Raw genomic sequence first — 25,914 nt, forward strand, 5'->3', positions numbered from 1 at the left:
GTCTAATTTTCAGTGCAAAAAAAGACTAAAAGAATTAAAGATGGAGAGAGGTGGCAAGGACCCGTGCAACCTCTAAGCTGGTATCGGTGGTGTCGGTCTGTCCGTCTGGGCATGCAGTCGGTGTGGTGTCTCAGCCTGGTGCCAGGCCTGCGTGACTTGTCCGCAGCGCTAGGCACATCTGCCTTCTCTTTGGCATATAAAATGCTCCACGTTTCATTCTGCAGTGAAGTAAGGCAAATTTGAGGAAATCTGTATTTCCCCTGTCTTCTGCAGAGGTGCCTGGGGAGAGGTCGCAGCCCTGCAAGGTGAAAGCGTTAGCTGGGCTCGGACAGCTTTCTGGTAAGGATGACGAATACCCAGCAGGTAGGGAGAAGCTGGGCCCAAAGGGTGACTAACTGCCTTGCAAGGACGCAGGGGCGTATTACCTCTTTAGCGACTGGCAACAACCCTCCAAGTGTTACTTAAAAGCAAGGGATGGGCGAGTTTTCAGGCGCTTGCACCGGGCTCTGCAGCACCCCCCTGGCAGCAGGCGGGAATCTGAGCTCTTGCCAAACGGCCCTAGCATCAGCCAGCGCTCTCCTCTCTTTAAAATAGTGATGACGTTAAGTTTAGTAAAGGCTCCCTGCCTTTATGCTTCTGTTTCCACTCTAAACCTCCATTTCCAGGGTGCGCTTTCTGTTCACACTGCAGCCTGCCTTGCAGCCCACACACCACCTGCAAATCTTTTGTAGCCGTGCGGATTCCCACAGTATTGCCCATTGCCCTTAAGCCAGACTGCTCACTTGCGCACTGCAAAATACCGTGCCTCAATTTCCAAGCAAAAAAGAGATGGGTGCACATCTGTCCTGCTCTTCTTGTATTGCTTTTGAACAGGCTAAGGTGGAAGCGGTGAGCTTTGGGCCCGCAAGTTCACTGGAGATGTGTCAAAGGCAGTAAAGCGCATGGTTTTGAACTTGCTTGGAGCTCCCGAGTGTGGTTATGGCTGGGAGATGCAGGAGTGGAAAAAGGCTGTGATCCCTCAGGACCTGCGTTAGGCTGAGTAAAACAAATGAGAAAATGGCAAGCTAAATGTCATGGACGTACATCTGTCCAATGCACATCGTAGTGTGTGAGCAGCTCCCGCGCTCAGGGTCTTCTCCGCTAGGACGCGGGTTTGGGGAGTGTGTAGGAACCCCTCGAACCAAAGGCAGTTTGATGGCAAAGCTGTTTTTCTAGGAGTTATATGAACGACGATTCACTTTGGTATCGAAATTAGTAAGCAATCTCAACCTGTGCTCCTGAGTCTTTGGGATTAACAAAAAGCCTTTGTATTTCTCCACAGCTCCCTGGAGGTTACTGTGTCAAGGCAGCCGGTTGCTAGGTGATATTTATCTCCAGTGGCTCCTTCAGACGGTGAGTTGCAGGGCTGGCAAACTGCCCCCATATTCCCTATGCAATGTCCTCATGTCCCAGGACAAGGCGATATGGAGAGAGCTCACCCCATGGGTCCTTCAAGACCCCTTGTTGCATCTCCTGTGCCCATATGGCCCGTCCAACGTTGCTCTGAAAGCTGCAGAGGTCCTGCAGGTGCCTGGGGTGACCCCAACCTCTTTGGCACTGGGAATATACTGGTGACTGACGGGTGGCGTGGGAGAATGGTGGCAAGGGTGAAACCAGGCGGCCCTTGAGTAGAAATGAGATTGATCCCGGGATCCAGACTATGGCATTGCCTCCAGATGTGAAGTGCGCACAGTTGCAACCCCTAAAACACTGATCCAAATGCGAGGTGGGATGGCAGGAGAGGGGTCTTGTTTGGAGGTGTCACCCTGAGCCCAGGGGAGCTCCCGTGCTGGGAGCTGGCAGCAGAGCCAGGTGGCACAGCTCCGGCACGGCTCCAGCACGGCTCCTCATCACGGCCCCCCTGGCACAGCTCTCCAGCCTGCTAGAGGTGGTGCACAACTGCAGAGAGCTCATTTCTATGGGACTGTGAGTCTCCCCTGCCGAGGAAGTGACATGATTTTTTCATTCAGTGTACATGTAAAGACAAAATAATGCTGTGCCGAGTATGCACCAAAGGTATAAGTGATGAGCAGCTGTACGGTTAAATAATGAATGTTGGGAAGAGGAAGATGGCAGTTTGCCGGGGCTCTGGGGGAGCCCACAGCCGGGTCCTCGTTACTGGGGCTGTTCGTTAGATTGGCTTATTACCTGCTGCGTTACTTTGTTAGTGATGTTGGCTGCTGGCTATAATTTGTCTAGCCAATTGCTGTGGCACCAAGAGCTTTCTTGTACAGACGCATCTCTTGTGTCTACTTAAATTTAAAAAAAACCCAGGCATATCAAGCAAATACCCAACAGAAACACTGGCTTTTCAGTGCTCGCGTGACGCAGACTGCCCGACGTGCCCGCAGTGACGGTGGTGACACTGCAGACAGGACAGGCTTGCTGTCCGTGGGGCTACGTCACGCAGGAGCCTCCATGCAAGCTGTAAACTCCACAGCACACAGCCCTTCCTCTGTCTGGCCCTGCCCGCCTGTATCTTTATTAAATCTCTAGTCTCAGCGCGCGGTGACCTTTGGAAGTGCAGGTGGGGAGGGAGCACTGTCGCACATTGCCGTCTCCCAGTCTGCAGATAAAATTCGGGCCCTGTTGAAGTCAGCTGAGGCTTTGACTTGAACGTGGCCACAATTTCACCCTCCCGCTGCAGGACCCAGAGGACGGTTAAACATTTCCTCTGCTGAGTTAATGCTGGACGTTGGCTGCCTGCAATGGCAGAGACTGGACTAAGCAGCTCGGGCCCTTTGTCTTGCTCCTTTTTTCCCGGGATGAGAGGCTCAGCGAGCACAAACTTCACGCAATCCCATTGAAACTTGGGAATTTGCGCTGGTTTGACTGTCTGAGGACCTTGGTGGTGGCAAAATCCCAGGCTGGGGACCTGTATCGTTGTCAGAGCTCTGCACAGCACCGATGCCCCTGTGTCCTCCGAGGCGTAGGAAGGCTGGATACGCTGCCCTGCACAGCTCTTTCACCCTGGCTAATCACCACTCGAGCCATTAATATGTTTGCAGAGCTGGGGCGGCTTCTCACGTCTCTCTGGCTCTCGGGAAGGAGTTAATGATTGCCCAGAAGATAGAGACTTTTGTCTGCTCGCCATGGGACAGAGTGGGTGATGGGAGTCTGCTCCCGAGCCCTGGGTGCGGGGTGATACTGCAGGAGTCGGAGGGCTTCATTTGTCGAAGTGAGATCTCAGATAGGGAGAGCGTATTGCAGCAAATGGGTGGAAAATGCCTGCCCGCTATTTCCAAAAACCCCGTATTTCCAAGCGAAAATCACTGCTGCGTGCAGTGCAACTGAATCTTGTCACAGAGTAAGAATAATAAATAATAAAATCTAGAATCCTCCAAATTTGGCAGCAGCTGCCCCTTAGGTGATGGAGGCCTCTGGTCTCTGCTACTCCCAGACTACTTGAGCATCGTTATATCCCAGCAGGACGGTTCCTAGACCCGGCTCTGCAGCGCAGCGAAGACCTCCTGCAGCAACTATCTAGAGGCATTTTCCCTGCTACATGATGCTTTTAACCACCCGCTCTGTAAGCAGGAATCCTCCACCACGGTTCCCCGCTTGAGGAGTGCAATACTCCTACTGAAGCCTCAAGCTAGCGTCCCTGTATACGCCGTTAATCAGGGTTACTTGTCCTACACGTGGATGCTCTAATATTAACTTTCAGCAGAATTAATAGCCAGCAATTCTGGATCATGTTTGTGCTTTGATGAAAGCGGTTAGAGAAGTGAGCTGCAGCGGGGTCAGACTCCAAGCCACAGAAAGGGAGATAAGGGTGGCTGCAGACAAGTTTAGATCGATACAAGAGCCACTCAGTAACAGCATCTATATTGCGCTGCAGTCAAAGCCTGAACTAATAAATTAGGCAAGAAATTGCTGCAATCAGATCATGGCACTGGAGAGGTACTAAGGTGGGCAAGACACCACCCCAACTGAGAACTTCGGCAGCCTGATCTGAAGCTCCTGGAGACACGGTTTTTGTGAGGAGAGCACCATTAGCAGGGCTGGAAGTTACCCAGCCTGTTCAGGAGCAGATGAGCTCAGAGAAAGGTACTTTGTTCCTAAGTTGCTCCAGCAAGTGCTGACATTGGTGTTCGGTGAATGAACACATTCATTGATTAAAATAGTCTTATTGCTTAGCCCAGAGTCTTTGAAGGGAGCGGTGATGACCTGAAACAACGCATTGATAGTTGGCAGATCAAAGACAGCGCTTCTGTGTGATGAAGGCACAAAACATGAGATTTAACAATTAGCCAAATTGCTCTGCTGTTGCTATTAGCCCAAAATAGCCTCTTCTTGCTGCTCCCGGTGCTCTGTATGACAACATTTCTTAGATGGTCCCAGATACAGAGATGTTATTTAAGCTGTTGCCCAAGTCTCATGTATAGTTGCTGAATTCTGCTCTACCTGTGCTCATTTGCAGCATCTGGGACTGATAAAAACCTCAATGAAATCGTCTGCTGGAAGAAGTTTTTGAGGACAAGTAAGACTTTTCTCCATCCATGATGGAAATGCACAGAAATCTGCCAGCTCCCTGATTGCTTTCCTGCAAAGCCTTGGTGTGTGAGGTGTCATGGCTTATTTAATTCAGCAAGCTGGTGCAGACCTTTGCCTAGATGATGCCATTTTCCTTTTAGGGAGAAACAAAGGCAAAATCAGCAGCATGTCCCAACACCGAAGATTGGGGCTAACTCCTTGCTGGTGTTGGCCTGAGGAACTGCTACAGTACAGAAGAGTCTGCAAAATTTCAGGAGGGATAGGAAAGCAAGTATTGAGATAGCTCCCTCCTGAGCCTCCCAGACTGTGCTCTGCCTTCGTGACAGCTGTCACGACATAGCCACTATCAGGATTGTCTCAGCCGTCAGAAACTGCGTTTTCCTGGGGCAGAACGATGCTCTGTATGCTGAGGGTTACTGCTGGTGGCGGCAGCTTGACGGTGCACATTCCTCTGCTCTAAGCTCACTGTGGGACAATGTTATTTTGGCAGCTTTTGTAATTGGGACTGGCAGTCACCCAGAAATTGGTATCGGGGCACAAGCAGGTGCTCCTGAGCCAGCAGCTGTGAAATCTGCTGCCCTTGTGGTCGCATTGTCGCGGGCAGAGGTCTCCTGCACCCGCAGCGAGAGCGGCAAGCAGAGCCGGCGGAAAACCGCCCGGTCCCAGGTTGTCCTCTGCTCGGTGCCCCCAACCAGCCGCCCTTGCCTGGCCCTCGTATACCTGCCCTGCCCGCGGGGGAATCAGGTCTTTCAAGCAATGCTGGGAGCTAGTGTTACTCCTGGGCCCTGGCCATACCATAGCTGATTTCACTATCATATTGCAAAAGGCTGTGAGAAATAGCAAGCTTTGGTGTAATGTTTCATTGCTGATCTTCTGACCTTTACAAATCTGCAGCGTTTCTTGGGCCAACGCGGGGCTGCTGGGGGAAGTTAACTTGCCGACGCTCTCAGGAGGGCGAACGGCAGCCGTGGGCATTTTTTTTGACAGTGGCAATTTGTAAAGTTAAACTTGCCCAGGGAGGCTGGGCTCGAGATCCTGTTACGGGGCTGGTCTCACGTTACCGCTGCTCACGAGCCGCTCTCAGAGAGCGCCAGCCAGGTGGCCACTTTGCGACCTATTCAAGTAGAAAATTGCAAATGCTCGAAATAGCACTTTGTGTTATCTTGCTCATAAAGAAAACACAATTTGACACAGATGAATGCCGCGCTGGCCTTTGTGCGTCTTGGTCACGAATGCCTGCCCGCACCCAAATGCTCGCGGCCGGACTGGCCCTGGGAAGGCAAGCGAAGGCCTCCCTGCAGCCACCAAAACTGGGAAATCAGGATGAATTTCACAGCCTGCCCAGAAAACAGCCCCGCTAGAGCTAAAGCAGGGAAGCAGCCGCGTGGGGCCGGGAGCTCCCTGCCGAGGACCTGATCAGTGCAGCTCCCAGGCTGCACGTTGCCTCCGAAGGCGAACGCTGGCGGCGAGGGGGATCGAGCGTGACGCACCGCTTCTGTCCACACTGCAACAGCCAATCTGCAGCAGATTAAGGAGAGCAAACAGCGTCGGGACTCTGCCCCGAGGCAGTCGGTGCACGCGGCTCGGGGGGCAGCATCTGGGCTGGCCGCAAAGTCTGACATCCCGCTATGAGGAGGGCAAGGGGGGTCTTGGCAGCTTACCAGCGCAAGCCGGAGCAGCACAGCCTGCCTGCCGCTGCCGACACACCTCTCCTGCCCCTAAGGAAACCCTCGCCCGAGGAGCCAAACTCTCGCGGTATGTGGAGCTGAACTCTCGCCTGCTCTCTGTTGGCGCTACATGCGTTGCCCACCCGAATGGTGTCAGCAGCAGTTAAGCTATTGCTATGCGTGAACCATTTTTACCTTCCTGGGAAGCTTATTTTTGCTCCGTGCCGTAGGCATCGTACTACTGATAACGTGAAAGCCCGTTCCAGTGTTTCTGGGGAGGCTGCTGACTGCGAGGGAAGAGCATCAGTCACCAGCACCAAGGGGCTCCGGCAGCTTTGGAAGGAATTGCTGCCACGCTGCAGAGACACCATTAAAAAACACTAAAGGGCCTTGAAGAATGGGGTTTTGCAACAAGTGCGGCTTGTGCCACATGAATAATAGGGGCAATATTTATTTCTGGCACAGAGCCATCCTGCCTCAGCGCCGGCAGCCTACAGTGGCGTCATTACTCTGTTTCCCAACTAGCTGCTGTGTACAAAGGGTCATGGATAGCGCTGTGCACAGAAACCTGCTTTTCCAACTCCACCTCGTTGTGCTGTTTCGGGGGCCAGGCTCCCTGGAATGGGGCCTTTGTGCAGTGTCGTGCACCCCGTTTTGCACCCAGCACTCGGCGCTGCTGTTTGAGCTGGCGCCGGCACAGGGCTCGGCTTTCTGGCGAGCCGGCGTCGTGGCCGGTTTTGCCCTGCGGCGGGGGACGTGCCTCCTGCCATCGCCAGTGGATGAGGCGGTCCAGGGCTGCACACTCTCCTGCACCTCCTGCCTTCTCTCCCTCAATTTCTCTCTCTCTCTCTCTCTCTTTTTTTTTTAATGCAATAACTTTTTGCCTTGCTCAGCTGGTTGAGCAAAGAAGGGCAGCTCTGGTGTGGGAACATGCAACAGTCTCTTCCCTAAGCGCCATGGGAACTCCCTCTCTCCTGTTGCAGTAGAGCACTAAAAAAGCTTAGAGCAATGTCTGCTGAATCAGACTCCCCCGATGTCTCCACCTGTGAGGCTTTAAAGGGCTGAAGAGGAGAACGGAAGGAAGCAGCAGGATAAAGTCACATTGGAGGGTTCCTATGGAGGTCTTGGGACCAGCCCTGGCTCTGTCGATGTGACATTGGACACGGACAGGGCACTTGCAGGCGCTTGCTGCCCCATGAGTCTGAGCTGTTATTCTCTGGAACGGGCTATTTTTGCACTGCGATGAGCTGTTCATCAGTGATCTCCCCCATCTCATTAGGCTTGGGAGCTCTTCTGACGTGCAAAGTCATCGGCTCTCACTCCTGTCCCCTTGAACGAATACTTCTATTGCAGACTGCACGGCAAAGCCTTTCTCCCTCTGAACAGCCCGATGCTCCTTGCGATGTTCCAGGACGCTGAAGCATTGCGGCTCCCCATTTACATCTGTTTCTTGGATTTGGTCCCGGTGCCAGTGCCACAAAACAACTGGTGGCATTCAGGGGCTGTCAGTGGGACTCGCTCCGCTCGCTGGCCTCGGCAGCAGCAGCCCCGTCCCTGAAAGCGGAAGCGATGGACCCCGATGAGAGGGGGTACGGCTGCTTTTCCAGCAGCAAAGCGAGCGAGATCCCTCAGCGGGCTCTTGTGCTGGCCGGAGGCAGGGAGGCTTTGAAAGAGCTGGCATGAGCACAGACTACCAGGCTTTTGAATAGCTGCTTGAGAAAGCCAGGAAAATCCTAGCCGTGCCTGCCAGCTGGGGACAAGCACCATGGGGCAGCGATGTCCCAGCCCCTCTCCCCGCGGTGCCCGTTGCCATCTCCCCGTAATGCCATCGTATAATGGCCTGTTGCTGTCCCTGTATCTGCTGCGCGGGTACCCGTGCCGGTGGGGTGAATCGTTTACATGGGGAAATCCCATGGGATGGATGAAGTGTCTTGGGAAGAGCTTGGAGGGACACAGAGGGGAGAGCAGGAGCTGCTGGAAAATGTGCAAGGAGAGGGCAGTGCAGGTTACTTTTTAGGTTTTTATGGGATTTTTGTGCACAGTGGATGAAAATAGTAGCAGAGGCTCCTCTTGTGCAACTGGGGCTGTTAGACCGTGTCATGTCCTCTCCTGGCTATTGCAGGCCGTTGCATTTCACCCCTCTTCATGTGCCCTGCCTGTCTTTCCATGGCAAATCTCTCCCATCGTCTGCAGGTGCTATTTGGGCCTTGGTTTTGATTTGGATTTGTCTGACTTCAGCTACCAGTGACTGCTTCTTATTATGAATTTCCTAATTGGCTTTAGCTGTTCCACTTGGGGCCAATAACTAATTTGGGGGAGCAGCCACGGCGCAGCCCAGGCCCTTCGGGAACCTCCGCGGCGCTTTTGTCCCCGCGCTCTGCCGCGTTGGCCTGCACTTAGCCCTTTCCTCTCTTGCTGCAAACCTCTGCTCCATCTGCCAGCCGCAGACACAGCTCCTCTTGTTTGCCCTTGCTCGCTCTGGTGCTTTCCAAAATAAGGGCCCAGGATTTTGCAGTCGGGGTAAGAGTTTCCAAGCTCTTGAATGGAGAGAACCAGCTTTTTGGTCAATGTGAACTTTCTATTTAGCAATATAGATTATTTTATTACTATTATTTTTTAATTTCTCCTTAAGTGCCTTCTTTGAGTTTAGGTGTTCTGCTCCATTTTGGATAGTGCTTTTTGCCGCTGGCATTAGTCAAGGAGAAAATGATGCCGCTTTAGGTAGCTGAGTTGCCCTGCGCGCGTGGGCCTGGCGCTGGCCGTGCGGTGTGCCGAGGCCAGGCGAGTGCCTGCACGCGGAGCTGGGCTGCCAGGGTTAGTCCCAGGGGACGGACATCCGCCTTGGGGCATTTGCCCATCGGGGGGCTGCGGAGAGGAGCCACTTGCTCAGCATTAAGCGACAGCGGGGAAAATACGATTCCTGCTTCCTGCCTCCTATGGAATGGGGGAAAACCCAGAAAAACACCCTTTTTCTCTTACGGGCTCCTCGTGCTTTGAGAGCAGCAGGCTCAGCAGATGCCTTGTGAAAATCGAGAACATCCCCCTGACAGCCAAAATGCCTGGCTGCTACGGGGGCGCTCGGTACGAGCACGAACCCTGCTATTCCTCCGGCAGAGCTGCCCAAAGGGCCGGGGCGCTTATTCACCGGCTTGAGAGCCTCCTTCTGCGGAAGGGGGGCAGAGCAGGGCAATTATTCCCCCACCTTGTGCAGAGGAATGTATATATATGTGTAAGGTTTTAAGAGCTGCTCTTTATTTTGGAGCTGAACTGTTGGTTTTTTTGTGTGTTTAAACCTTCATCTCTGGCATTGTGCGAATAACGTGTTTTATTGCTGGTGAGAAAACTCCATAAAAGTGCAATTAAACGTGTTGGCATAGCAATCTGGCAGAAAGCAAAGTTACTGCCTGAAACGGGGGCTCCGCTCCGGAGCGGCTGGTGCCGGAGCTGCCGGGGCTCTCGGCACACGCGTGCCGGGCCGCTGCCCTCGGCCATCTGGGGAGCCCGGGACGCTCTCGAAACACCCTTCGCTGGCCGGGCCGCCGGGATACCCATGCCGGGGGGGTGACCTGTTCTGCGGGGAAATACCTCGGGGTGGATGAAACAAAGGGTGGCGTTCGGGAAGAGTTTGGAGGGGTGGGAAATGTGCAATGCAAAGCAGTGCTGGGGGGCGCAGCTGCTTTTTAGGCTTTCGTGGGATTTTTAAGCGCAGCGGATAAAAGAGTAGGCAGCTCCGGTGAGTGCGAGCGGGCTGGGTGGGAGCAGCGACTGCCTGCAGCCCCCGAAACGCCGGTCCCTTCCCTTCCCTTCCCTTTGGCGCTGGCCCGGAGGCGTTTCAAGGGCGCGAGCGGCAGGCTCCGGCCCGGCGGCGGCTGCTGCCGTCTGCCGGCACAAACGAGGCCTCTCCGCCAGGCGCTGGCCTGCTGCCCTTTGTTATTTTAAACCAGCGGCAGAGCAAAGCTCGGCGGGGAGCCTAATCCCGGCTCGTCTGACACGGATGTAAACCGACGCTCTTGGGAATTTGGGGACAGGCAACTTTCCCTGGAGAAAGTTGCTCGGTCGCTCGCCCGCCCGCCGCACAAAGCTTCCTGCCCCGGGTGCGCGGCCGCCTGGCGGATCCTGCCTTGAGGGACGGCGCCCGCGGTGCCCGCCATGCACAAGTGCCTGGACGCGGCCGCGCTCGGCTGCCCCGCGGGTCCGCGGGATTCCCGCCGGGAGCCGCGATCAGGGAGCCTGAGCCCGCAGGATCGTTTGGAGGCAGTTCACCGTGGCCGGAGGCACGTCCGTGGGGGAGCTGCGTCCCTGCTCCCGGTGGGGCTGGCGCTCCGCGGAGCCCCTGCCGGAGCCCTGGCCTCGACGCAAAGGGCGCTCGGGCAGTGGATGACGTCCCCAGCCTGCGCCCTGCCGCTGGCTTGTCCCCGGGCGAAAGTGGAGATGCCAGAACAGGTTTTTGGGAGCAGCTGCGGCCTTTGCCAATAGAAATGTCCTGCCCCAACGGCTGCGCTGGCATCCCACTAACTGTAATCCCCTTGGATCGCTGCTCGGTCTAAATTTATATAGGTGTTCGTCTGAGACGGCTGCTGCAGGCGGTGCTGGTGGGTGCTGAGCACCCAGCGCAGCGCTCGGTCCCGTTTGCTGTATCGCACAGCTCTTTACCCCTCCTTAGACCTAGACCCCCCTTGCTGGAGCCTGAGCAATGCGTTAAACCTGCAGAGACCTGTTGCACCCCATGCGTCGGACACGGATGCGAGCTGGGACCGTGGCTCTGAGCCACACGGTCTCTGCAAGGGACGTGGCGGGAGGAGAGTGTCCCCATCATCCCGCGGACCTGACCTGGCCCTAGGCAAGGGCTGGAGCCTGCGTTTTGTGCGCACCTTGGAAACAGGGGAGAAGGAGCCTTCGCTCCCCCTCCGGCAGGTTCGGGCCACGGTAAAGCACCGACCCGCAAGCCGCCGGCCCAGTGTCCCACACGCTTTGGTCCAGCCGGGCACCATTTGGGAGCTGAGATGGAAGTGAAATCTGTGACCTTTTTGTGCCACTGAAGAAAATCGCCTCAAAGCTTTTTGGGGCTGCCAGCGAGCTGGCGGGCGCCTCTCAAAGCCAGGCCATTCAGCGCCGCCGCCTTAGGATCGCTGCGTTTCGGGAAGAGGGAGCAAGGGTGAAAGCTGTCCAAAAGCTCCTGGCCTGGGGGCAGGGGAGGATCGAATCGGTAGCTTTGAATGCAGCAAAGCTGAACCGGGAGCTTCGAGCAGGTGGCCTGGAGCCAAGGCTGCCGGACCAGCTCACTTCCCCGGTTTCAATAGCAGCCGGACAAGCACGCCAAGGCCCTGGAGGACGTGGTGCTGGGTACTGCAATAGCACTGGTGGGACAGCCAGCCAGGCTGGGAGAAGGATGAACTGGCCCCTCGTGGATGGGCTCAGTGTTTCCTGCTCTCTTGGCTGCTTGTGACCCTCTTAAATTCTTGTTTTTAGGCTTGTGACCCCCCTCAAAGGGAAGATGAGAGTCCACGCTTGGAAAGCACGTCCCTGGAGGAAGCCGGAGCTCCTCAGGGGAGCAGGGGACATCGTGGCTGATCTCCTCCGAGAAGGAGGACTGTCATGGTGGAGAGCAGAGGTGCTATGGCTGGGGAACATGGCCCCAGGCCACCTGCTCTGCACTGACCATATCTGCTGTAAGGGTCATAACAAGGAAACGAAGCTGAGAAGTTTCTCCTCATGCTCCATCGCCTGTTTTGCAAATTCCCACTCAAGTGGGCACTGAGGAACAGGTCCTCATGCCATGCCGGGATCGCTCCCTGGGCCTGTCTTGTGAGTCTGCTGCTGTGTCGGCTCTGCCAAGTGTGAGTGCGGCCGAGATCACCCAGGTTTTATTCCTACAGTCTTAGCTTGCATTCACTTAGCAGCCTCTGAGGGCAGATTTGCCCTCCTGCCAGGACCACGCGGCGCTAAACACAGAGCATTATTTAGAATCTAAGGTGCAAATAATAATTCCTTTACTCCAGTTATTGTAACTGCTGGAGAATACTTCCCAGGCATGGAGGCAATACAATTGCATTGACTTCCATCAAGGTGGTGGGTTGGCTCATTTTATGTAAACCAGTTAAGACAGAGCCTCAAGATCTGGTGTTAGTTTTGCATCACTGGGTGCTGCTTGTTTATAATCAGGGTCCTGGCCTGGATCTCCTTATGTGAGGGATTTTTCATTTTAAATTTGGTTTTAACTTTCTGGTGGAGGGTGATAGGACAGAGCGGAAGTTTCAGTGTCTTGAGCAGCCTTTCAGAAATTGCAAGGCCGCTAACTTTGCTGCTTGAATCCATTTGGACAAGGTGAAAGGTGGCACGAAGAATTATTGGTAGCATTCTTGATAATATGAATACGTGTCTTCAAGCAAGTTTTTGTAGTCAGAATAATCTTACATGAGTAGGTCAAACTTGAACAGCAAGAGCCATCAGTTTTCCCTGACCTAGCGCGGTGCACGAGTGCCGTTCTGCCAAGGAAAGAGCGGGGGGACGAGGTGCAGAAGACACTAGTGTCCGTTCAGGGCAGCGCCACCATACAGAGGTGATGTTATCCCCAGGCACTGATTTCATCGGGCATAAAAGCAAAATGACGTCTAACTCCCAGGTGTAACTACCTATAGCCTCTCTGCACGGCTCTGACTCCTTAATGCACCGTTTCCTTCTGGGGCTGCATGAGGGGTCGTGCTCCTTGGGGGGTTTGGGGGAGAGGGAGAAGCCCTTGAGCGCCGCAGGGCCTCCCTGGGGAGGGAGCTGGCAGCGATTCCCAGGCCCGGGAATGCTTGGGGGAATTATGGGGCTCTTCCCAGGGCCTGGGACGCGGGCAGGCAGCTCGCGGTGGAGGGAGGTGCCCGAGCGGGGGGACGATTCCCTTAGCTGGGACCTCTGGGGTGTTTCTCGCGGTGGAGATTGGCTGGAGATGCAATTTGTGCAGGAGTGCGTGCTGGAAGGGAAGAGGCCGGAGCCTCAGGGGAACCTGCTCGCCCCCCGCCTGAGCCAGTCGGAAGCGGGAATGTGGCGATGGGGGGGACAGAGACGGTGGCCGGGCTGCGGGCTCAGCACCGACAGTGTCCCGGCAGCCCCGTCCTTGCTCCCCGCATCCGCCGCCGTCGCGCGCGGCCCGGCCGCAGCAGAAAGCCAAACCCTGCCTTTCCCACCCCAACCCTTTGCCACCCCCGGCGGGGCCCCTCCGCCCGGGCGGCGTTCCTTAACCTCACCAACAACATCCGACACCTGCGTCCGCGAGCGCGTCCCTGCCCTGTAATCCCTGGCTGCGCGACGAGCCGGCTTAGCACACGGAGGGCCAGGCGAGCAGCACGTGAGCCCGGCGCCCTCGCTGCCGCTCCGCAGCGGCGCGTGCAACGGCCCCCTTGTTACCTTCTTCCCGTGAGACGCTCCCATGGCGCGACGTGCGCGGCCGCGCCGGGTTCCCGCGGGCGCTGGCGGCGTTAAGCGCGGGGGGCCGCGCTGGCGTGCAGCTCCCGGCCCCTCGGCCGCTACGGCGCGGAGACGCAGGCGAAAGCCAGCCGGGCTGCGGAGGGGCCGAGCCGGAAAGCTTTCTTTTCCTCCCGGCTCCCAGCACGTGGAGAACTCATTTTCTTGGTGCACCTAACGGCTGGCTGGCGCCCAGGCGCTGCCCGGGCACAAAGGCAGCTTTCATGCTGCGGATGCCCGGTTTCTAAGCCGGGACCCGTATTTGAGCGGCTGTGGAAGATTACAGTAATTGCACTTGACAGGGCAAGATGTCACAGGACGCGGATTCGCCTGGTGCAGGGCTCCGACTGGCCGCGAGCCGCCGGGCCCCGGCGCTCGTAGGTCCTCGCCGGGGTGCAGCATCCTTCCTGGCCGCTGGTTTGCCGAAATAAATCAGTGCTGCGGGAAAAAAACAGAATTACCCCTTTGCAGTGGGGCTCCGTCGCTGCTGGGGGTTTTGCAAGCTCTCGCTCCCGCAGACACGCCGGGGCGGCTGTTTGCCCAGGTTTCCCGGCCCCCGTCCCGGAGCGGGGAGCCCTGGGGAGTCCCGGGCGCCGGGAAGGGCTTTCGCTGCCGTCTCTGGGGGATGCGGCGCCGCGAGGGTGCGAGAGTCGTCCGGGTAGGCGCCGTCCCCACCGCGGCCATCACGCTCGATTGCTGAAGCGCCAGGGAAGTCGTTATCCCTGTGTCCACAACCGTCCTCTGAGACTTTTTTTTAAAGAATAAGCAAGTAAAAGCCGTATTTATGTCCTCAGATAAACTCTGGGACTTTTCAAAAGCTCTGGTTTATTTGCCCGGATGCGGTCACTTTGGCAGGACGGCTCTTCCAAATGCTGGCCGCTGATTAGCGGCCCTAAATAGAGCTAAAACGCGGTTCCTATTCTTTGGCAATTGTCGTGTGCCTTTGTAATCGCTCAGCAGCAGATCCGAAGGCAGCTTTAACCATCTGTAGTGCGCTGAAACATAAATGTCCCTTAGAAAGGCTTCTGGTTTAAAGCCAAAATAATGCATGTTGTGAAGGGCTGGGAAGAGCTTCCTGAAGCCAAGAGGGGGCTGTGGTTTTCTGTACCATAGGTGACGCCGTGCGCTCGCCGTCACGCTTTATAGCCTGCATTTAATTTGGCTTATGAAGGAATCCAGATCCTTTGAGGGGGCTTAAAATAGTTGGCATATTTATGCTGGCACTGCCACGGGCCTGTGTGAAGTGAGGGCTGTTGTGTCTGTTAAGTTGTGGTATTTCTCGCTGCTGGTAAGGACATATATGATTCGGTGCTTGGGATTAACCGCCGTCGTCGGAGTGGATTTAGTAATCGATCTATGGCGTCGCCTTCCCTCCGTGGCAGTTAGATGCATGTTAAGGAGGATGATATTGGATGCAAATAGCACAGCTGTTGGGGCATGCCTCTGTGGTGGGTTCGTATTTTAGGTTTGTCTTTGGAAGTTCTTACAGGCATTGCGCTGCTCATTTTGGGACTTTTTCCCCTTGTTTAGGGAAAAATTTTGGCTCGCTTAATCTCTTTTAACATGCTATGTTGGGAGCCCACGGGGTCAGGAGCACCAAGATCAGGCTGTCAGGCACTGAGCTACCGTTACGGGGTGAAGCGGGAAGCTTTTCCCCTTTTTTGCTCTGTGTGTCTCTGCTCTAGCTTAGTCCGGGCTGGGAAAAGCACCCGTGTGGTGGGGTTTCCCGCGGCCGAGCTCCCCGCGCCGCCTTTTCCCACGGCCGAGCTCCCCGTGCCGCGTTAGCCCCCTGGTCCGTGGGCACCCAGAGCTCCCCAGCAGCCGGCGTCGGTCCCGCACGACGCAGGGCTTTTGGGGCTGCTTTCAGCCTCTTTGGAGGCCAAACCCGCCTGGATAACTCGTGGGCTCCGATAATCGAGGTGAACTGTGCGTTAGAAGCTGTTCTAGGAGCAAAGCCTGTTGTTACGGATGCCGAAAAGGCTATCCAAGATAATCTTTTATTTCCAGGCGTTTTTATCACATTATTAAACCCTAAATTCTTGAACAGATCTATTCCACCCTCGCTCTGTGCAAAAACTGTTTGTCCAGTTTTGAGACCGAGGGGGAAAGAACTGATCCGATCCGAGGAAATTAAAGCCCGTTTGCGATGCAAATTTCGCCTCATCTGCAGTAACAGAATATTGTCCTGGGCTGTCGCCCACGCAGCTCACCTGATCCCCGGCCGCGCTGGCGCGGGGGGGATTTTGGGCACCGGCGGTGCTCGGGGGGGTCAGTGCAACCCGCGGTCTCGTGCGCGGGGGCCTGGCGCTGCGCTGGCGGGAGGCCGGCGGGCCCTCGCGGGGGCTGCTCGAGCAGGGGTTTCTGCCGCGGGACCCACGGCAGCCCAGGCGGGACCGTGCTCCCGCAGCCGGGCCGGTGCCTGGGACCAGCAGCGTCCCGCTTCTCCCGGTAAAAGGCTCCCACCTATTGGTTATGTTGCACAATTTCAGCTTGCCGTACCCGCCGCGCGACGCTCCTGCTGTCGGTGCCGGCCGCTGCCTGAATCCCTTCGGTGGGAACGTGCCGCGGAGGGACGGGATGGGGTTTAACCCGAGCGAGAGGCGAGGGAATGGGGAAAGGCATCAGCCTGCAGACGCGTAACCCGCGTGGCTGCGAGCCGCCCCCGCCGCCCATCCGTCTGTCCCCTCGCGGCCGTGCGAGACGGCAGCGGAGGCCCCCGGCCGGCTGCGCGGGGTCCCGCCGTTATTTCGGCGCGGCGCACGGAGGCTGGAGCACCGCCGGGGCTGGCCGGCCGCCCACCGCGGGATGGTCCACGGCGATGCCAGCAGGGGAGAGAGGGGGAAAAGCCCAGATCACGCTTGAAAAGGGAAGTAAGAAGGCAGTGATTTGTAATTGGACAACTTACATAAGAAAGGACTTAAAAAAAACAAAACAAAACTCTCGCAAAGTCTTGGTGGCAAAAGACAGAAAAATAAAACAGCCCAAAGTGACCCGAGCTGTCCCAGCTTGGGCGAAGCCCGGCCGGACGCTCGCTCTGCCGCCGCAGGTAGCCTCCTACGTCGCTTTTTCCCAGCGCCGCGCGGTCCCCGTGGCGAAGCTGCCCGTCGTTCGCCGGCAGGCGGCCGAGCGGAGGGAGCCGGGGTCCGGGCACGCGGCTGGTCCGCCCGGCGCAGGCTGGCCCGCGCGGGGGCTCGGCGGGGGCTCGTGGCCGCTAGTCCATCTTGCGCGGGGCGCAGCCCTCCAGCTCCAGCAGCTCGGGCCAGCCGTCGTACTTGTTCGTCTTGTCGTCGTTCTGGATGTGCTGCGGGGGAAAGCGAGGGAATGAACCGGGCGCTCGGTGGCGGCGACGGGAGGCGCGGAGCCTCCGCCACGGGGGCGCGGGCAGCCGTACCCCTTCAAAGGGGCTCTTGGCGCTGAACCCCTTGGCTCCCAGGAAGACCCAGTTGTCGCGGAAGCCCAGCTTGCTCGCGTAGCTGCTGCCCAGCTCGGTGAAAAGCGCCCGGACTTTGTCGTTCATCCTAAGAGAGGGGAGAAAAGATGCAAGAAACCCTCAGCGCGGCGCCCGGTCGGCGTTCCTGCCGCCCCGCATTGCGCTTCCGCAGGGCGCTGCCGAGGAGGCGCCGCGCGCGCGGAGCCGGAGGCCGCTCCGGGCAGGCGGGATTGGGGGACGGGGCTGCAGGCGGCGGCGCCTCCGGCTCGTCCCCGCCGGGGCTGCGGGTTTCGGGAGAGCCGGGCGCCGCTCCGGGGGCTGCGCTCACTTTGTGGCGGGGTCGTCGAAGGTGGCCGTCAGCACGACGGTGCCGCCCTTGATCTCCATCAGGAAGGTCTCCAGTTCCTTAATGTCTGGCGGAGGGGAAGCATTAGAGAGAAGAGGGATTCAGCAGGACGGCAGGTGTGGAAAACTCTTAGTTAATAGGAAATACCAGGGATGTGTTTGATCGGCCAGTCGGATGCTGGGGCGGTGGGCTCGGGGGAGGACTCTCCCGAAAACGGTGTCGGCCGCCTCGCGCTCCCCTGCCCCAGCCGGCTCTCCCGCGGGGCCGCTCTCCTCCCGTTGGCGGATCCCGTACGGATGTCGGCTTTGTTGCAGGAGTCGGTCTTGGCCCTGCGGCCGCGCCGGCAGCGTGGGGCGCCTCGGTCCAGCGCCCAGGAGCCGATTCCCATCCCAGCACAGTGCTTCTGCGAGCTCCACCACCGCTCGCCCGTGGAAATCTCGTGACATTGGTGCTTCTCCTTAAAACTCTCACGTTTCTCCTAAAAACTCTAGAGTGGCTAAGAATAGGTTTCAAACCAGGAGGCATAAAGGGTGATTCCTCCAAACGCTCAGACAAGAAAGGGTAAATAAAAAGCACCATTTTTTTTTTCCTTTAAGCACATGCTTTTGAGGAGCGCTGAGCTAACTTCGGGCAGCCGAGGCAGGTAACTGCTTTGCAGAGAGCAGCGGTGTTCGCAGCATCCTGCTATACGGCACCAGGCAGGCGGCGCGCGGGGAGCTGCCCCGGCCCGGGGAGCTGCCGAGGAGCGGCGGGGGCGAGGGCTAACGTGCGGCGCCGGTCCAGCGTTGCAGGCCCCTTTGAACTCGGCGGGCAGGGGAAGCGCCGCTTGCCGCCGCCACGTGCCGGGAGCGCGGCACTGGCCTCGTCTGGCTCTGCTCCCGGCACCCAGCGCCGCTCGGGGCGGTGCGGAAACGCTGCAGGTTTTTTCCCACCCCAGGGTGTGACTGAGGCACGAACTTTGTAACCCATATGCTGAATTTGTAATTTGCCTTCGCCTGGCAGGTGAAGGGAAGGAGCTGCATCCTAGCCAGCACCGGCATGCAAAGAGTCTGAGTTGAATGTTGCAAATGTCAGGATTAGTGTAACAAACACTTTGATTTCAAAAAAGAAAAGAAAAAGAAAAGCTTCTCTTAAGTGGCCTCGCATTTCTCAGGTTTTTATGCATGACCGCAGGGGTCACTAACAACCCAACCCCAAGCCCCCGGAGAAGAGCAAGACTGCTCTCGCGGGGTCGCTAGCCCCGCGGCGGAGCCGTCCCAGCGGCGCTGCCCGCCGCGAGCCCCCGCGGCCGCCTCACCTCCGGAGTACATGTCGAACGTGCCCGTCTTCAGGAGCTGCCCCGTCGTTCCTGGAGGTTTAAAATCCAAAACGGAGCCCAGTGAGCGCCTGGGTCTCCCAGATAAGCTGCTTCGTGTCCACACTCCGCGTTACCTCCTGCTCCGGTGCCAGCCGGACCTCGGGCTCTCGGGAAGGGGGCCGGATGCTTCCCGCCGGCCGGGGGCAGCGGGAGGCTTTGCGCGGTGCCGGCTCTGCCTCCCGCCCTGCCAACTCACCGTTCACCAGTGCGATGTTGAGGCCTCGGCCGATGTTGTTCCTCACGCCGCTCATGAGCCTGGAAAGCAAAGGCGGGAGCACGCGGCGCTGAGCGCGGCGGCCGAGCGCGTCCGCGGAGGGCACGTCCGACCGCCCCGCCGGCCGCTTCTTACACCGTGTCGTCGAAGCAGATGGAGGGTCCCACCACGTTGGCGGCGCCGCTGATGATCTTGAAGGCGAAGTGGTCCCTGGGGCAGCTCTTCTGGTTGCCGCACTTGTGCCGGGGCGGCTGGCTCCCTGCGGGCGAGGAGCGGGGCTGCGAGCTGCCGCGGGATGCCCTGGCCCCGGCCCCAGCTCCAGCTCCAGCTCTGGCCCTGGTCCCGGCCCCGGCCCCGGCCCCGCACGCTCCATGGGACCCCTGCAGCAGGTCCCGGGCTCGGCGCCGGTTGGGTGTCTCAGGGCTCGTGGGAGCGGGGGACACGTGGGTGGGGGGGACGGGCGCCGCTCGCTGGGCTGCTGCCGTGGGGTTCGGCAGCCCGGAGGCGGCGGGCGAGGACCAGCTCGCTCGCTCGCTCGCTCGCTTGGGGTTTTGGGGGCCGAGCGCGGGGCCGTGGCTTGTGCCGGGCAGGGGGCGATGCCCCGCGAACGAGTTTCCCCGTTCTCAGCCGGGGCCGGGCCCCTGCGCTGGACACAGCAGTAAGGAAACCCCCCGGCGTTTGGGAGCGGGGAGCCTCGGGGGCGGCCGTCGCCCTCCCGCCGTCGCGCCAGCAAAGCGCAGCCGAGAGCGGTACTCACTGCTGGGCCGGCTGGTGGCACCTGCGGGGAGCAAGGAGGGGGGTCAGGCACGGCACGGCACGGCACGGGATGGGACGGGATGGGACACCCGCCCGGGCCGCCGGCCCCTCACCTAGCCAGCTCCGCAGGCTGAGGGCTCGCCAGCCCTGCTCGAAGGAGGTCTGCAGGATCACCCAGGTGCCCAGCAGCAGGAAGAGCAGCGCTGCCAGCCGGATCACGCCTGCGGGGCGGACGGGAGCCGCGTGAGAGCCAGCAAACCTCAGCCCGGGCATCCCCCGCTGCCGGTGCCAGTGCCGGGACCCCAGCAGCACCAGGGCCTTCGGACACTCGGCCCGTGCCGTGCGGGAAAGGCAGCGCCTTTCCCCATCCTTTAAAAAAAAATCCGTAATCTCTTAATTAACATCTCCGGCGTGCGTGGAGAGCCTCGGATGCGCATTACGCTTTCTGTTGGGAAGCATATTCATAGTCCTCTCTGCCTTAAAGTAAACCTGCTAATTAGTTAGAAAGCTATGTAAATCCAAGGATTTCCTAGGTGCCCAGCGCTGGGAAGCCTGCTCTCCCCCGATTAGCCACTAGCTGCAGCCGAGCAGCTGCCGACACCACCGTGACTGGCATTTGGCTTTAAAGCGATGCTCATCGGAGCAAAACGTTCCAGGCCTGCGCAGAAACACGGTAGAAAAATCTACTTATATTGCGGCTGAATGGCTCTTATGGAACCAGGAACCTCTCGATAGCCATCTCTTCCCAGCCTCGGAGGGTTTCGCTGGAAAAAATACAACTGGCTGAAATCCCCACGAATGTTTTAAAAAGCTGCGGCTTCTGCGGAGGCCCGTCGGCCGGGCGGCGGAGGGCTGGGCTGAGCGGGCTCGGAAGGGATCGTGCAAATGAGAAATAAAGAACCGTGGCAAAGTGCACTGGGAAAAGCAGCGCTCTCCGCCTGCCTCCCGTTACCTGTCAGCCGCATGGTTGCGCGGGATCGCAGAAGCCGAGCGGGCAGGCAGCGGTCACCAGTCACCCTGGGGAAAGGAAGAAATACCAGAGGCATAACTGTAACCAGGAAAACCAGACAAATATTGGAGGAAAAAAAAATAAGTGCTATGTATAGACATGTTTGCAGTAACCCAGAAGTAGCCAAAGCTGCAGAAATTGAAAGCAAGCCCACGCGTTTGACCCAGCTCGGATGCAGAGAGGTGCTGGCTCGGCTATGCTAGAGCAGGATGCACCGGTTAAACCTGGTTCATTTTTAAGACTCTCTGGACTATTCGCCGTTGCTACTTGCTGTGACTGTGCTCTGTGCTTATTTTTCAGTAATAGATCACTTTTTATTTTTCTTCTCTGTTCTGCTGACAGTGAGTTCAATGAGCAAATCCGCAACCACAGTTTTGTTACATTTCCTGCTGGGATTATGCAAAGTCAGTTGCAAATATTATGGATTGCAAAATGCCACCTGACGGCAAGCCGCGATTTGCCTTGCTAGGTTGGAGAAATCTGCAGGAAAAAAATCCTTCCCCTTAAAACGAGGAAGCGAAGGGAAGCAATGAGTGCCGAGCAGTGGCTTCATGTCTTTGATCAGGTGACACCTGCGTTCCCCAAACTGGCAAAATTACTGGTGTGATCATAGCAGCTTAATTTGGGCCATTTCAGATGAAAATCAGAGCACGGCGCGGGCAGCACTGCGGGGTTCGGACGAGTATCGCAGGGTTTTGGGACACGCAGCTTAAGAGTGGAGAAGTAGGAGCGCCTACGGTGTGGGACGGGCACCCGCCGCCCCCTGGACGGGCTCGGGGGACCAGGACAACTCTTACCTTCGAAATTCGGGGACGCGGCCTGATGAACCTCCGTCCTGGAAACCCAAAGCAAATGACCACCTGCGAGCAGGGTGCCCGGCATGCGTGGAGTTAACAAGACCGTGCTTAACTGCAGCAGCCCTTTAGTGAGGCTTGGCATAAAAAAAATTCATAAAAGACCCAGGTTGGGAGTTGCTTTTCCTGTTTGAAGGGCAAATAAAGAGCAATCGCTCTGGAGCTGGGCTGGGCCGAAGGGAGGGTTCGGGCTGCTGCGTCACGAGGAAGGAGAGGGGCGCTTCGCCCCTGCGATGGCCGGGGGGCAATGGGGCCGCGCGGGGCTTTTAGGCGCCCTGGGAAATAACCGGTCGGCACCGCGGGAGGGAAGCCGCTGCTTCGCCGCGTCTCCTCTCTCAGGTGGTGAAGTCCGGCGCGCGGCTGGAAATTCGTCTCCCTTGTCCCGTGCCGATGCAGCAGCCCCTGGGCACCGAACTGGTATTAGACCCCAGGTAGGATACTGAATTATGCAATGGATAACACAACATGCCGCTCGCCCAGGCGGACGGAGACCTTGGCGGCGTTGCCGCTTCGGGGACGCCTTCATCCTCTTGAGCTGCTCCCCCGTCTGCAGGCAGCTTCCCGCATTTCGAACTCGTGTAAGAATAAGCCTGTTTCCTTGAGGAACAGTCAAGGATTTGGAAATGGGCAGTTTAAGGGTTCCCGAAGGCAAATCCCGCGTGCGCCTGGGTCTTGCGGGACGGCTCGGGGGCCACGCTGCCTCCTGGCTCTGACGCCGCTTGCCTCTTGCTCCCGTTACCGCAAAGTCTGGCTCTTTCTACTGCGCTCTCCTTTGCCAAACTTGTGTTTTTCTATGCACGTATTGATTTTGTTGTAGAGGGAGAGAAATGGAAAATTAACCGATAAACACTACAGCTTTAGGGAAGTTATTTATTTATTTGGGCTATTTATCTTCACCTTAAACCTAGGTAAAATTTATCGGGAGAAATCCCTCGATGGAGAAATTCATGAACCCTCATTGCATAACATCAGGGTAGCCCTGTCCTGGGGTTCCTGTATGTTCTCTTTTAATTGTTTGGATTGATTTTTTTTCTTTTTCGGCCAGGACCGTGCTGGAAAAACATTGTACTCGATCGTCTAACAGGGAGCAACTCGCAGGAGAGGGAGGAAGGGAAGGAACTGTGGACTGCAGTGGGTGATAAATGGAGTTATTTGTCTAATAAACCCCAAACCTATTTGCTTAGAAACCATTCCAGGAACAAAAAGGTTCTAGTACAAATATTACTAAAGAGCTCAGTGGTGTTTTAAGGCAAAGGCTCCACCCACAGCCTGTTACGGACCGAAACGCTGCTTGTGAGCGCTGGCAGTTTTCTAAAGTTATCGCTGCCAGAATCTGGTCATTAGGAAAAAAAATGAGAGCCGATCCCTGCCTGCCCAAGGAGGTTTTCCAGCCGGCGCACGGTGCCTTGCTCCTCGCAGCGCAGGGGGAAAATGTCCATTTCTCTTCCCAAGAAACTTCTGGCCCTTGCGGTTTTATTTTTGGCCTCCTTTGAGACACCTACGCGCCATCCTCCCTCTCCCCAGCGGGGTCCCAACCGCCGGGCAATAAGTGATGCTAAACGCTAACGACCGCGGCAGCGCGGGGCAGTGAGGGGGGACGGGACGGGACGGGCGATGGGGCTCCGGGGGTGGCTGCGCATGTTGCCGGCGGGATACGGTGCCCAAAGCCGGCGTTGTCCCCTGGGAGCAAACGCGGGTGAGCGGCGGGGCCGCGGGGTCCGGGCGGCCGGGACGAAGCGGGGTGACCCTGTGCCAGGCGGTTCGTGGTCTCCTCCTCCGCTGGCGGAAATGTTTGGCCAGCAGCTTCGTCCGGCGAGCCGCTGGAGCGGGGAAGCGGTGAGGGACGGCCGCGAGCGCCGGGGAAATCATTAACCAGGGCAAGGCGAAAGGCAGGTCCCAAGCCCGAAACCGGAGTCAAACTGGCTGTGCCAGAGCTGTGCGGCCGCCCCGCGTCTCCCCACTCCTTCTCCCGTTGTTTGTCCTGTTGTCTGCACATGTCACCGAGCTAAACTAACTTTAAATAACCTTCCCAACAAGATGAGAGGACCCCGAAATTCATCCTCGACAGCCGGCGTGCCGTCACGTGCCCAGTGAGGTCCTGGCAGCCCCATCGGGCACCGGGTTGCGCTCCGCTCTCCCGCGTCCCAATCACTCCTCTCCGGCGCAGCCCGAGACCCGGCTGCTGTGCTGGGAAGAGGCCGTTCCCGCAAGCCGGGAGACGTTCGTTATCTTGTTCGAGCAGGTTTCCAGCTGTCTGGCGGTTGCTGCTCTCCAGCAGCAAGCGCTCGGTACCTGCTGCCCTCCTGCCCTCCCATCTGCTCTGCTTTCTTGTATCTCCAGCCGCCGCCGCAAGCTTATTAAAGGAGAATAACGTCCTGCCTACTGCCCGTGCAGGCAGCACGGCTCGGGTCCCTGGGCGAGCTGCTTCAGCGGGGCCAATAAAACCCCCCCAAACAACACCCGGCACAGCGCCTTGGCTCACGTGAGCCACGCGCGTTGCACGTTAAACACCCGGCGTTTTCATCCGCATCGGCGACGGACGAAGGGGTCTGGCCTGGGCCACACAGCTCATTCCCGCGCGCATCCGGCGCCGCGCGGGAACGTGGCACGGCTCTAATGCGAGCCCCCGCCGCGAGCACGCGGCCCATAAAGGGAGGCAAAGCGCCACGGTGCATCCCGCGGGAAGGATCCCGGCCACCCCCCCCTTCTCCTCCATCTTCTCCCCGTTACAGGAACGAGCAAGAAATAAATGCTTCACTGTGAAAAACCTCTGAATTGCCAGCAAATAAAGAAGAAAGCGGTTCGAAAAGGCACGATTTTAGCGACGCCCTAGAAACCCCGTTCCCCTCCAGCGCTGCAGGGTTGGGGCAGGGGCCCGAGGCCACGTACCACTCTGCGTCGCCGGCGCGCCGTCCCTCTCCGCCGGCTGCGTCCCCGCCGGGGCATCGCCGCTCGTCGGCGCGCCGAGCTGGCCGGCCCGCGGTGAGTCACGGCACCTCCCCGAGCCTTATCTCGCCCGGCGCGGCGTGGCAGGAACAAGGAAATCTCTGCGCTGACGCCCAGGGCGCGGAAAGCAGCTGGCCCCGCGGCCGCAAGCGTGACGGGGATCGGCGTCGTTTTTCTCCGCTCTCCTCCCTTCGGTGCTCTCTCTTTCCCCGTGTCGGAAAGACGCGCCGGCTGTCCCGGAGCCGGGCAATTGCTGCCAATCGCAGCCATCCTCCAGTACCGGGCACCGGCCAGGGGCCCACTGGCTCGGGAAAACCTCCCCGAGGTCCCCACACACAGAGTAAATCTGGAATAACCCCATTTTCTGAATTATTGCCCCAGTCAGCCTGTGCGTGCAGACTGGCCACGGTCTCACTGCCTTTTTTCTGCAGGAGACTGGAGGTTCCCTTTTCAAATAAGCATTTATTTACCCAGAAACAGTCATGAACTCCGAAGGAGTCCTGAGTTAACTGCAGATATAGATTTAGGCCTTTTTCTTTTTAATCATTTATTATTATTATTATGCTTCTGAAGAAAGAAATCCCTCCTTGGAGACTCCGGTTCTGCAGTTAACACTGGAGGCCGTATACATTTTCCGAAGCTGAACCTCATTTACCTGGCAACCGAGAACAAAAGTGTTTCCATTTCTTTTCCCTTTTCCTTTCCCGCTCCCATCCCTTAGCAGAACTGAACGGTTCCTCTTGGAGGTTTTAAAGCAATTTTCGGCACGACAGTGTCGATCCCACATTTCAGCCGAGAGCCAGGGTTGATAGCGGGGCGCAGGTGACGGCAACGCCGCCGGCACGACCGCAGCTCGCCGAGGGCAGGAGCGGGGCTGGCACCTGAATCGCTTCTGCAAAAGGAGCCGGAGATGCTGCACGGTGGCAACCGGCCAGAGCCCAGGTTTTTATTTTTCAGATGAAAGACAGAGCTGTTACTGACTTTTCCACAGCTGTCTTTGGACAAAAAGCATCCAAAAGAAAGGCATTTTTTCAGTTTGACTTTACTGGGTGTCCTAGATCTGCAAAGCTTTGTTTGATTAACAAGCGAACGGCGCCGCTGTGCCGGGCGGGAACAGCCCCCGCGGGAGCCGAGGACCGGCCGGAAGCGCGCGGGACCGGACCAGGCTGTGCCCTCCGCGTTTGGGACATGCCGGTGAAGAAATCTTGTGTGAACAGTTCTAGGCTTGCTGGAATTGCACACTTCTCTGCTGGTTCCCCCAAAAGTTTCCCTGAAAACACGGAAAAGTGGAGGGGGCTCCTGTGTGCTTGTCCTGGGGGACAACCCGAGCCCTGGTGACGGTGCTGGGCG

General features: G+C 57.8%; 1 protein-coding gene across 3 annotated transcripts; it reads right to left on the minus strand.

Moving 5' to 3' along the window:
* Positions 1–16,523: 16,523 nt before the first annotated feature.
* FAM3D (FAM3 metabolism regulating signaling molecule D) lies at positions 16,524–24,621 on the minus strand. 3 transcript variants are annotated; one of them, XM_067303606.1, is made up of 10 exons: positions 24,508–24,620; positions 20,708–20,772; positions 19,869–19,976; positions 19,757–19,777; positions 19,135–19,258; positions 18,982–19,040; positions 18,726–18,776; positions 17,411–17,495; positions 17,044–17,170; positions 16,524–16,953 (listed from the first exon to the last, which is right to left on the minus strand). In XM_067303606.1, the coding sequence occupies exons 2-10, from the start codon at positions 20,718–20,720 to the stop codon at positions 16,864–16,866; spliced, it is 678 nt and encodes a 225-aa protein (XP_067159707.1). In that variant the 5' UTR covers positions 20,721–20,772; positions 24,508–24,620; the 3' UTR covers positions 16,524–16,863. The 3 variants fall into 3 exon arrangements, with proteins under 3 accessions (XP_067159707.1, XP_067159708.1, XP_067159710.1); XM_067303607.1 differs by lacking the exon at positions 24,508–24,620 and adding an exon at positions 21,562–21,828; XM_067303609.1 differs by lacking the exon at positions 19,757–19,777 and having other exon boundaries at positions 24,508–24,621.
* Between the last annotated feature and the right edge of the window lie 1,293 nt (positions 24,622–25,914).

Source organism: Apteryx mantelli, chromosome 12 (assembly GCF_036417845.1).
Source record: "Apteryx mantelli isolate bAptMan1 chromosome 12, bAptMan1.hap1, whole genome shotgun sequence".
Lineage (NCBI taxonomy): Eukaryota > Metazoa > Chordata > Aves > Apterygiformes > Apterygidae > Apteryx > Apteryx mantelli.

Bases quoted from the DNA above. Each gene is read 5' to 3' on its own strand.
- FAM3D (XM_067303606.1), bottom strand. The intron at 19,259-19,756 runs GTGAGTACCGCT...CCTCGCCCGCAG, and splicing joins TGCCACCAGCCGGCCCAGCA to GGAGCCAGCCGCCCCGGCAC. The intron at 19,041-19,134 runs GTAAGAAGCGGC...TTTGCTTTCCAG, and splicing joins ATCTGCTTCGACGACACGGT to GCTCATGAGCGGCGTGAGGA.